The sequence below is a fragment of the Struthio camelus genome, chromosome 23 (assembly GCF_040807025.1).
Source record: "Struthio camelus isolate bStrCam1 chromosome 23, bStrCam1.hap1, whole genome shotgun sequence".
NCBI classification, from domain to species: Eukaryota; Metazoa; Chordata; class Aves; order Struthioniformes; family Struthionidae; genus Struthio; species Struthio camelus.
Window position 1 is genome coordinate 9,096,002 of NC_090964.1, and position 12,603 is coordinate 9,108,604.

General features: G+C 50.6%; 1 protein-coding gene across 4 annotated transcripts in view; it reads right to left on the reverse strand.

The window, feature by feature from the left end:
- The window catches only part of CSMD2 (CUB and Sushi multiple domains 2), a 373,566-nt gene that overhangs the window by 16,325 nt on the left and 344,638 nt on the right, over window positions 1-12,603 (reverse strand). For all 4 annotated transcript variants that reach the window (XM_068917408.1, XM_068917409.1, XM_068917410.1 and 1 more), the window contains 4 exons: window positions 10,735-10,917; window positions 3,369-3,545; window positions 2,348-2,527; window positions 932-1,105 (listed from right to left, as the gene is read on the reverse strand). In XM_068917408.1, coding sequence (XP_068773509.1) covers window positions 932-1,105; window positions 2,348-2,527; window positions 3,369-3,545; window positions 10,735-10,917 — 714 coding nt within the window. The remainder of the gene's footprint in view (window positions 1-931; window positions 1,106-2,347; window positions 2,528-3,368; window positions 3,546-10,734; window positions 10,918-12,603) is intronic.

Here is a 12,603-nt window from a genome sequence, read left to right on the forward strand (position 1 = left end):
ATGAGACGTTTAACTAAATTCTTGTATTAGCTATTATATCACACATACAGGTTTCCACCCAGGCAAAGCTCTGCCCTCACAAAACATTCCTAACCTCTGCTGCAATAACAGAGCGCCCTTTTCCAAACATTTCTTCTAAGGCCTCTAGCTGCTTCAAGAGCCCTGCTTTCAGAAGTCTTCAGTCACTAGGGAGTCGCATGGACAAGGGGCCAGAGCTTTTAAGACGTCTGGTGCACCGAGAACACGCGCGGTGCTGAGACTCTTTGCAAACCTGAACTCGCTCCTACATAAAAAAAAGAGGTGGAGTGACTGACTTTGCTTCCCAGCACACCTCCCAGGGGCCGTTACTGCCTCCTCGTCACAGAGACGGCCAAGCAAGGCACGCAGCAATTCGGCTGGTGTCAGCGCCCAGACTTTTGGCCACAGCCACTCTGAGCACCTTCATCGTTTCTCCTAGCATGCAAAATTCCCACTGACTTCAGTTAATCCAAGGCTTTCCAAGGGCTTACGGGTAGGAATCTTGGCAACTGGATATTTAACTTTCATGCATGTTGAGTGGTGGTACCATAACTGTTGGGAAAACTTCCTTCAACTTTGAAGGTAGTTAGAAGGAGACAGAGGTACCTCCAAAAGGATCTGAGGGCCACACTGCTTTCTGGAAACATGCAGCTCCACTAGCCTAGAGGGAGCAAAGTCAGGCAACTCACGGAAGTGAGATGAATCTGGATATCACGTCTGAAGTTAGAAAGAAACGAGCTCTCCTGTAGAGGCCCATCTGCACCCTCTGTGATGGGTGGAGAATACTACACGTCCACTGAACTGCCAGGCATGGCAGAGATGACACTAAAATCGGTTAGGTGTGGACCAGAGACGGGGGAGAGAAGACCCTGAACAACTGGGTAGGCAAACAACTACATGGCTGTCTACTCACGAAAGCACTGTGGGATTTCTCCACTCCAAGTCCCGTTGCCTTCGCAGGTGAGGATGGCGGGCAGGGAGAGCTGGTATCCTTCTAAACATGCGTAGCTCACGCTGGCACCCCAGCTGAAATCCGAGCCCACAACTTTCCCGTTGGGTATGGCTTGCGGGGATTTACAAATGATAGCTGAGTGAATGAAAAACAAAAGCGTGTTCAGTTCTCACGGCTCCTCAGCATAGCTATTCCCATTAACAAAGAAATTCATGTAGCATCAAAGTTATATTCTGCTCTCAGGGAATATCTCCTAGGATCGGGCTAGCAGGCGGTCTGGGAAAACTTTTCCAGCTGTGCGTGCGGTTGTAAACCCTAGGATTTTACTTTGAAGTTTGGAATTAACCAAATCCCAAATCTCAAAGTCAGATTGCTAAAAGCCTGTGTTCATTTCCAAGCGAAGTTAAGAACCCAGTCTGACTTAGTATGAAAACTCACCAAGGATTCCCTGAAAGAGTCATAGATTTTGGACAACCTGGCCGAGTTTCAGATTAGTAGTCAAATCAACAGCTAGTCTGTATTTCATCCACTCTGGGGTGTTTTAACATGACATTTTTGCAGTGCTCTGCTTTCCAGCTCAGGGGAGCACTGGGAAAGACACGAAGCCCGTGCAAATTAGTCTGGCCCCCAAATGAGACCTGACCACGTTCTGTATTATTCCTGCCACATTAGCTCAGCGGTGAGAATGAAAAAGGAGTAAAAAGAATTGCTCTTTACAGCCTCTGAAGGAACTGGAGTATATTCGGAAGTTTCTGCGTGGTCTGCATTTATATCAGCATCCTGACAGGTAAATTCTCCAGACTGCAAAAGGCAAAGTACATAGATTCTGCTACAAGCCTTATCTACATTTGCTGGATGAGTAAAACACTGGCAGAAAAGATCCAGTCTGTCCTGAGACTGTTATTTCTCTTTCCTATCTTCAAACTACAGAGGCAATCTCAGAATAAAGAAATAACGAAAGGAGTTGGAAGAAACACTTTCCAGACTTCTAAATCATGCCGAAAAAGCGTGTGCCTGCAAAACAGGGTGCTTCCTTCAAGTCTGATCTGAGTTTTTGTGAAGAGTAAGTCACTTAGCAGTCTGGGCTTCACTTTTCCTTCTCTACCATATGGGTAATAGCAGTTCCCTCCCTTCCAGGCATGTTGCGATGATTGATACACCTAAAGAGGGCAAGGTGTTCATGCTATGTTGAAAAAATTGCCAAAGTGCCATAAATACAGGGTACAGATTGAATGATAGGACTGACAAACTCACAGGTGGGCTCCAGGCACTGTGCAGCAGCTTCTCTTAACAGCCTATTACCCTGTCACAAGTTACGGGAAGTTTGTGGCCTGTTACACTTATATCCTCAGATATTTTTATAGCAACCAGTCTTACCCTTGCAGGCGGGTTTGGTGCTGTTCCAGGTTCGGTCTTTTGTACAAGCTAGAGAGGAGGCCCTGTCCGACTCCATCATATACCCAGGCATGCACTGGAACACCACAGTTTTATTGTAGGTGAAGTCACTGCCCAATCTAATACCGTTGGCTGGCACACCAGGGTCACCACAGTTGATCACTGCCAAAAGAAAATAAACAAGCGTTTCTGGCTGACCATCCCTTGTCTCATACTCATGGAACTGCAATAACTAGAACACCTGATGGTCCCAAGTGTTTTTTGGAGCAGGATGTCATGCACTAAATGCAGAAAAGGGAGCATTTAGCACAGAGCGGTTGGAGAGCTAGGCTAGCTGGAGCAGACTGGCCTGTAGTACATAGAGAAAACTTTTCCTCTATTCAGTGGAGGGAACAGGAACGTTAACGGCACATTAAGACCTTGCAAGAAGTATTAACATACATTAAACATTAAAGAAAACCTAGGTCAGGCGTGGGCCACGTCTGGAATAGTTAGCACGTGGCAGCCCCTCCTCTCCTTAGCCTAGTTACCATCTCACATTTATGTAAGAGCATGTTTGCCATCATGCACGTTGCTCATGGAGGCCGTGGCAGGTCTGAGCCATAAGGAAACGCAACTCATTCAGCAAGGGCCTCTGAAGTCAGGCTGCGCCCATGCACGTTCCAGCTGCCGGCACGCCGACGGGCACGAACGCTCATGTTCAAAAGCAGCCCAGGAGAGCGCCTCCAGGACGGCTGACGTTACTCACGGAACTGATTAGAGAGAGCCCTTCACTTGAGTGGGGGAAAAAAAACAAATCCAAAGCAAGAGTTTTCCATTAGGTACTCATAGAGATTGCAGGCTGCGTGCCTTCCGCTGACACCAGACAGTTTAGCCGTTTCTCAGCGCAGCGCGCTTGTGCGTTCACAGCCGCGCTGAGCCTCCAGCCACGTGCTGACGAGCCGCCCCCAGAGCCTGGCAGCGCCGTTCAGCTCAGCTTCCAGGAGCCCGTCCCCGCACTCACCTGTGCACTCTGGAGCGCTCCCGGTCCACGTCCCATTCACTGTGCAGTGCCTGCTCAGCACCCCTGTGGAGTAATAGCCTTCCCGGCACTGATAGATAATGGAACTGGAGAAAACCAAGCCGTCATTAAATATAACCCTTGCATTGCTGGGGGTTCCCGGGTTTCCACAGGATATAACTGGAAAGCAAAATGGCAAAGTTAAATAAAAAACAAGGCTTTTGTCCGACAGCTGACCATACTCAACGGAAGTAAGCTGAGCTGCAAACCCACTTGACCAAATCAGACAGGATTGGCTAGCCTAGGGAAAATTTGCTACGTTAAAGGTCCCGGCTGAAGGAAGAACCAGTTCTACGTCCACTTGCTGCACATCCACTTGCAGACTTCAGCTGGGAAGTTGCAGCAACCTGATCAGTAACTTAGCCATTAACAGAGGGATGCTGGCAGGGTCACAAGGCACCTTATTTGGTCCTGAAGATGCTCAGGCCCAGACAGGGACATCTGAGCTAGCAACGCAGACCTCACTCCAACTCTCAATTTCAGGTCTGTTCCTACATCTTTATAAAGCAGGAGGTGCTAAGCCTGGTGTCCCTCCATCTTCCAGGCATTCAGGCAGCTGGACCCGTGCACACCAGCTTCGCCTCCTGTCCGTGCAGGACACCAACAACTTTGCAGACTTCAGAGGAAGGAGAGCAGCAAGGGGGCCTGCTGCCTGCCACAACGGCACTGCTCGCTGCCCAGCTCCATCCAGTTACGCTTCCGGAGGAGGGAGAGCATTAGGGGAAGTGTAATTACAGGTTTGTCAGTGCCCAAGTTTTATGTCGATACTATCTCAGCACCACAGCAATAAAAGGACATCAGACTGAACGGTGGCGCGTGAAGCCCTGTCGTGACAAAAATAAGCACCTGCAATAATTGCGTCCAGCCTTTGTTTACTGTGAAATTAAAGGACGTGAAAGAAAATGACATGAATCAAGGAAAGGCTGAACCTGCCTGCTCCCATGACAAGGAAATTCCTTGCTCCCACCCCTCCCCAGCAATATGCTACAGTCTCTGCAAGTGCATCACTTGTGCATACGCCGGTGTCCCACCCTTGCTCTGAGACTGTTATCCTCCCCAACACACGTGCACAACTCAACGTTGCCTGCAACTTGAAGTCACAGTAGGAAAGCAACGTGCACAGGCCACCAACGCAAGGAGTGAAGTCTTCCTCTCCCTTGCTGCGTGACAGCCTGTTAACAAACGAGCCTGCTGGAAGCATATCTGTTTGACAGGAAGAAACTAATAACCATTCTGGACTGCAGGCACAGAAACTCTACGTGGCACTAAAATCGTTTGAATCGTTGCTCTCTAGTTACAGATTTCTCATGCAGTCAATGTCTCTGTGATACAAGGTGCCATTTCCAAGAGATGCTGGGATAAAAATCAGATTCTCTCAACTCAGAAAAAGCTCTAAATTACTATTTCACTGCCCTGTTCATGCACCAGCTGTTCTCTCCTGTCCAACTTCCTCCACCTATGCATGTGGCCAAACACACACAGATGACCCCAGAATACTGCTTCTGTGAATATCAGGAGGCTCACAAAAATGGTCTAATCACAGTGTAAATCAGCTGCAATCTGTACAGTCTAGATATATATAAGCTGCAAACTTAAGGATGAAAGGCTTAAACTTCAAAAGTTGTAATTTAAATATAATTAGAACCCAACCATGCCAAGCGAGCAGTAACCGGGTAAATAATTCCCCTTGTCCTCAGTGGGAGATGTAAACGGAACGAAACCCCAGAAGAAAACTGGTTTTGGCACTAGTTTTTGAACAGAGAATAAATCAAAAGACTCTGGTTCTTCCATAATCGTATCTGCTCAAAACTCCTTAAGAATCCCAAACCCAGCAACCTTTAAATTGAAGTCAAAATTCAAGAAAATAACCTGAAAATCAACTGCATCAAATGGGGATTCTCGGAGCTGCTGCTGTGGAATATTTCAGGAGGTAACGCTCAGCTGAAACGACTGATGTGACACAACAGGCTCGAGTCAGCTGCAGCAAGGAGCGCAAAGGCGCCGAGAGCCGGTCCCGGGCGCTCGGCTCGCTCCCGAGCCCGGCTCGGCCACGCCGCGGGAGACCCGACTCCCAGGCCCCGGTGTCCGGACCCTCCGTACCTTTGCCCTGATCCGCACACCGAAGACCCCAGAGCCCTAGCTCGCCGCTGGCCGCCCCGGCCCCGCGGCGCGAGCACGACTCTCTGCCGGCCTGGGGAGCGCCGCGGGGCGCGATCACGATGCCAAACCACGCGCGAGTTCCCTGCCGCTATTACAAACGTTTTAGACGTTCCTGGCGCTTACAGGTTGTTACAGAGCTCTCCACTTGGGGCTTTCTGGGATTTTTTGTTTCTTCATCAAAAGTAAGTTTTGTGCTTACAGGATTTCTACGAAGCCCTTTTGGAGCGAACCCCACGGACGCCCTGGGAAAGGTAATCTCTCTCTGCTGAAGACGAGGAGAGGGGCCTGCGCCACAGGGCAGATCAGACGGAGAACCGCGACCAGCCAAAGCAACTGCTTCTTGCTGCGGGTTTTCAGCCGCGTTTCGAGCCGGCAGTGAGATTTCCCTGTGGACTTGCTAGCCCTCGGCCCAGAGAGAGACGGAAACCGAGAGAAACGGAGCCTTGGAGAGCACCCCGCCGGGCGAGGGGGCCGGGGGCGGCCCGCAGGCACAGGCGAGCCTGGCTGGGCGGCCCGCGACTGCACAGCGGGTGGCAGAAGAGGCCCCAAATTTTGCCGCTGCCGAAGATTACAAACGCCTTCTTGCGGCTGGAAAAAGAACGGGGACGTGTGCCGGTATCCCCCCAGCCCCAGCACGTATACGCGTAACCTCAGACACGTACCCACGGAACGAGGTTTTCCAGGCAGCTTCAGGCCAACGAGCGGGACGAGGAGAACTCAGGCTCCGAGTTCCTCTGCTGAAAATCTAACGGGAAACGGCGCAGCAGGAACCAAGCACTTGAGAACGTGTTCCTGAACCCTCCTAAAACTTCTTGCCCTAATCTGACGGCTGTGAGCTCCTTTCAGCACTTCATCGCTTCCTCAAGTCTGCTGTGAAGTCAAGGGCCTCCTGCCTCACTTCTCTCTGTCGCTCTCTAATTCTTACATTTGCAGTTATCAAACTTGAATGGCTACTAACTGGCGTGATTTAAAGCAGGCCGAGCGGCCGCAGCGAGCGTGACGGCAGGCTGCACCTGCTGTCACTGTCACACGCTCTCTCCAGCGCTTCCTTAGAGAGCAAGTCTGGTTTTTGAGGATGCTTGCTTTGTGCCTGCACGCAGGGGCAGCGTGCAAGAAGAGCCAGCAGGGGAGTTTTGCGTCTGCTTGGCCTCTGAATGCAGCCTGAGCCGTTTGCTGGGCGCCAGTCGCTGCTGGGCCACCTGGGAAGCTTCTCCTCTACACTACAAAGCAGCCTCTGCTATCTAAAACACAGCAAAGCACAGGGGTGCTCCAGAGCTCAGCAGTAATTAGTATGTTTGATTTTAATCCGTGCATCCTTTTCCTGAAAAGCTTATTACAACCTCCCCTTGCTTTCCCTACACATTTTGCAGTGAGAAGTTCCTGGAGGAAGGAATTTTTCTGGGTCCTGTCCAGCCACTCAGTTTAGGTGTGCGAAAAGCAGGTGATGCTCAGGGCACGTTCAGACACGGACACCAAGATCCCTCCCCGAACACACACCGCCGTTTAACAAAAGTAGCATTGTCCATGGCAGGACAAGGGGCAAGTGCTTTACTTACTACACACTTTAAAATCCCGCTAGCCCTGCACAGCGGCTGCAGGGACTCTGCCGCGCTCAGCACCGGAACGGACTGAGGGCACTCGCGCCGCCTGTTGCCACGTCCTCAGCTGAAGCTGCTGGAGGGAAAAGCAGGGGGCTGATACCTGCTATCACAGCGCACAAGTGCACGTCTGCCTATGCTCGAGGCGGCATGTGACTAAAGTGCCCTTCGCCTGGCCCCATCCCCTGACCTAATCTCTACAGCAGACGATCCTTCTTTTCAGCTTTGCTGCCATCTGACCGACTGGCTGAAACATTCTCCTAATGATGTCTGACACATCAGGCAAAATCCACTGCTGGAATAAGACACAGCGGAGAGCCTTTGCAGTCTCAAAGCCTTTGCCTCAGGGCTGATAATTTCCATGCTGTTTAATTTAACCTGTAACCCACAATCCACCCAATCACACAGAGAGAAAGAAAAAAGCAGCTTAAACCCAAACCCCAGCCCTGCCACCTCCTTCGTCAAGTCAGGATGAGAGACAGAACTCAGCTCCTTCTCCCAGCGCAACACTGAAAACACACGCGTTTCTGCCTATTGAAACCGGCAAACAGTAGCCAGGGCCCCATTTCATTTTGGATGCAGTTTTGTTTAATTCATCTGGTGAAACAATAAACATCATGAAATCAAATGTCCTGGTCAACGCCTGAGAGGAGGGGGGACCACGCAGCAGACGTGCGCCTGCTGAGCCCCCTCCCGCGCTGCTCCCCGGGGAGCACAGACCGGGGCTTCGCGAGGGAGGAGAAAGCACAGTAACAGCTTCTGAAAGTTCATGTGCTTTTAAAACTTGCTGGAAATTAAAGCAAAACGAGGCCTGCGATTTTCAGAAACACACGGACAACAGAACCAGAGCTATGTAAAACAGACTGAAGTGGGACTGCCAGAAGGAGTCCCTGGAATTAATTTAATTGCAACCTATTTGTACGTTCTGAAAAAAATCAATTATGATTTCCTCCTGCCTCCCTATTCCTTTGGTTTTCAAGGGAATAGTTCAGTGGGCAAAAAGGTACCAGGATTAAGAGCTGAGGTGTATAAAGCTCATTTTTCACCCAGCCCAGAGCTCAGCTCTGCCACGTACACCCTTTCTGAGGATTAGCGAGCTGCACTCGTCCTGATGCAAAAAGACACTGACAGCTGAACATCTGCCCCTTGAATTTAAAGTCAAGCACGGGCTTCGTAGTTGAACCTATTACGGCAGCTCGCTCGCTCTCTTTCTCTCTCTGAAATGGGCTCACAGTACCTACTTCCCTTCTATTGCTGCGTAGGGTTTGCTTGGGGTCTCTGTACGTTGGTGCGCTTACACTCCGGCGCGCCGCGGGCCCTCATCTACTGCTGAATGGCCCGAGAGCCTCCAGGCTCAGTTTGCAGCTCGTCTAGAGAGAAAAGTTCGCATTGAATTCCTGGGACAGGCTGGTGCCGGGGTCCCGCGCGGCCCGTGAGGCTCGAGGCTGCCCGGCGGCCGAGGGCCCGGACGAGCGGCGCGCGCCCGAGAAGCTGCCGGGCCGTGCGGGAGCTGCCCCATGCCGGCGCAGAAAGGGGCTCCCCCAGAGATGCCCTTTCCTCCCAAATGGGCAATTCAGAAATATCGAAGGCGAGAAAACAATTGAGCAGGTTTTGTAACATGTTTAGCTTGATTTGGGGATATGGCCCACGCTAATCACTCTGATCCACGCAGCATGCTCCGGAGAGCTTCAGTCACCAGGTATCAACAAGGCAGAGATACGAAAACAGGGCCTGCTAACCCGTCTCCCTCACCCTTCCTTCTCTGCTTCCCTAGACTTTTCCGATAGGTAAAGGGTGACATCCTGTTCCAGTAGATTTTGGGGTTTTCTTCCCCCTCAGACTGAGGCATGTTCACAGAAAGGATCTGACGAACTCAGCCCACGGGTTGCACCCAGACTGGAGGGAGAGCTGTACAGAGGGGCTGCCCAGCTCGCAGGGGGCGCAGGCCTGCACCGAGGAGCACAAGCAGGGCACGGGCATGGGCAGGAGGCGGCGGCAGGAGCCCGGGGCGGCCGCAGCACCCGGCACGGGAGCCCGGGGCGGCGGCGGACGCCGCAGTGCAGGGCTGCGGCACGCCGGCTGCCCTGCTCCGGCTGGCACGAGGAGAGCTGGCGCGCGGGAGCTGCGCAGCACCTGCCTGGGCAATCAGCCCTCATTTTCATTTGCCCTGAATGCACTCCCTGAATTAATCCTCCCCGCTATAAATACCTGTTCCAGAAAGTTGAATATGACTGCACTCAGAGCGCAGGCATAAGAACGCCTTGTAGTGTTTGCGACTTGCTGTGAATACAAATGAGAGAGACAGCACACTGCTCATCACTGCAAATTACTTTCCTATATTGGCCAGTCAGCGCTTAACATTAAACGACTACATTATAGGCATAATGTTATTATTATTCATAAAGTACGAAGAAAAAAAATCTGCTGGGTTCTGTATTTTGGTACCTCTGGAATCTGGTGGGTTATTTATCCCGAGATTAATGAACAGAGCCTTTCTACCAAAAGAAAAGCAGAGAATGACGAAAACTAAGACTTGCGTGTATTAATAACATGATTCAGTGTCTTTTCAATCAAGAGCTCCACCAATTTGGAATAAATTTCCAATTCATTTACAAACTCTCTGAGCTTCTGGCTTTCGAATCAGCTGGAGAGAAGTGCTTGCCCAGGTCTCCTTGCATTTCGTTTTCTGCCTCGTTTTGGGCTTTCTCCAATTGATTTTTAAACACTTCTATAAACCAGCAGCAGTGAGCAGTGCGGCTCAGAAAATCTGGCGGGGGGGTTATTAGGTTGCGTTATGGGGTCTTACTTGATTCCTTCAAACAGAAAAATAAGGGTCTTTGGGGGTTTTTTGTTGGTTCTTAATATAAAAACATGCTTATTGGATTTTAATTCGCATTTTGCATTTCTGCTTAATGTAAATGACTGCAGTGTGTGCCAGTTCCAGCTTTAACAGAGGTCTGAGGCTGTGGAAATTTCTGCTGCATTACCTCTACAAAGCAACAATTAATTAGTCAGTGGTAGTGGACCTAGCAATCTGAAGCTGAAAGCGGCCGCTTCTGATCACCTAGCTGGATGTGTGGTGCAGGCCATGAGATATCCCTTCTCCATGACTCCTGCACTGAGCCTGCAGAAACAATGCTCTGGGGACAAATGGAAGTGAGGACCAGTGGCTCTCTTCCCACTCTATGCCTCCCATCCACACATTCGCATCAACCCAAATGACCCGAGACCCTCTACACCATCCAGGTGCACCTTGTGTGGCAGAGCAGAGCTGGGCACAGACAAAGGGGATTTTGACCCTTAGCACTGCAAAAAAACTCCCCTGTGAGATGCAACCTGCAGATGTTTGGCAAGCGGAGAACTGGGGCTCCCTGATACGCACGGAAGATTTGGAGGAAATGCTGGAACCAGAGCATACCTCTTGCAGCACCAGACTGGCAACTAAAGCAGAGGGGACGGGCTGGCTGCGAGCCCTCTCTGCCGTGGTATCCTGGGGATATCTACGGCAGCCTTGGCAGGACTGAGGAAAGGATGCAGGATTGGAAAAGTACCTTCGCATTCTGGCTGCGTGCCACTCCAGGAGCCATTGGCTTGGCAGATCCTCTCGGACGAACCTCGGAGCGTGTAACCCGGCTCACAGCTGAACCGGACCATGCCGTCTACATCAAACTCATCTCCCAGCCCAATGCCGTGAGAAGGGATCCCTGGGTCCCCACATACGCCTTGGCTGCCTCCTGTTAAGAAGAGAGCAGAATATCATCACAGTGAGCGATTCTTGGGGCTCAGTTGGTCTTCCCTCTGAATTGTGCACATTGAGAGGACCAGCACATAGACACGGATCGCGTGACCAACTACCAATGTAACTCTCCGTCTGGCTTTCAGCGGAGAGGGGAAATTCCGCATGAAATACCTCCTGACTTGGGAAGAACACTGTTTGCAAATCAACTGCAAAACATGGCTGTAACTCCTGAATCTCAAGATGGAGACCTTACCAGCCTTCTGTGGCAGCTGCTCTGGCAGCAAGCAGCTTGGTTGCCAGTATCAGTCACATGGATCGTTTCCCTCCAAGCGGAAATTACGACATCCTCCAAACCACCTCAGCAAGCCCTCTTGTTTTTGCAGAGCAAGAAACTTGGCTTTAGAGCACAGAAGCAATAGGAATCCAGCTGAGAAACATGTGCTTGTACAAGTTGTGAGCACCCCAAGCTGCTGGCTGGAAGTTCGGGGGACACAAGGAATGGAGCAGCTATAAAGGATGCCTCGCAGGGGTTCTCTGGAGCAGGTTGGAGAAATGCCCACCTCAGTACAGCCTGACTCAGGCTCACACCGTGTATGCCTGTTCTTGGCTTTCTGTTAATGATCTGTGTAAACACATCCAACCCTAAGCCAGGAAAGACTAGTTCACTCCTGCAGCTAGCAATGAAGCCCTCAGCTCCTGGGCCTTCTGTGCTTTGCTGCAGGAACAGCCTTTGCAGTGTTGTGTGTAATATAAAATATAATGAATATATTCATCATCTAGGGAAAAGACTTGTTTTTAAAGAGGAGTGGGAGAATGCTCCAGGCTCTGCTTTTTCCTTCACGTGACGACTTATTCCAAAGTCTTTTGTTCCGTCTTGCTAAGGCTGCTGTCACACCACGGGGATCTTCTGCACGTAACAGAAAATCTCTGGCAGGAGACGACGTGACCTGTGTTCTGCCCCCAACCTCCACTCTGGGTTGCAGAAACGGCCTTGAGGAACTTGCTCTGTGCAAGAGCCAGAGCAGGCAACACAGGCCTTTGCTGGTTCCTGCTCCAGGCCCCAGGGAGGGCATGTACTAGAGGAAGAAATGGGGAATCAGGCTCTTGGCTAGAGTTTTGTGTTCTCGCTGCAAGTAAAGCAGAGGAACATGACTAAAGGCTTCATTCTTCATTGCTTCTGAAACGGCACCACCCGAGTTCAGTGTAAAATAGGAGCCCTTCCCCAGCCCTTGTCTGGAAATTATGGCTCTGAGGCTCTGGGCACTCACCTGGCCCCAAATCAGAGAGTGACTGTCAAATGCAACCAGCACTGGTCTAAAGCTGCCCCAGGAAGTCAATCAGAAAAATCCCACATAATACGTGTCCAGCTGGAACTAGTCATACTAACGCTGACTGTTTCCAAAAAATCCACCCCAAAAGATGGCATGAGAGAAGTGAGAAACCACACAGCGAAAGAGCATGGATTAGAGCAGAAAACCTTTCCAAGAGACTACAGATCAAGAACTCCGCTCTCTAGAGACAGCTTCCAAATGCGAGGATGACTCCATCTGATTTCTTTTTCCCTTTTAAAGCAGAGGTTAAACTTGGTCAAGTGCAGCTGCTAAATCTAACTGGCATAATTAAAAATTAACACTTGTCCCAACTGCTTTGCTCCAGCTACTTCCTCATTTCATCTGCATTC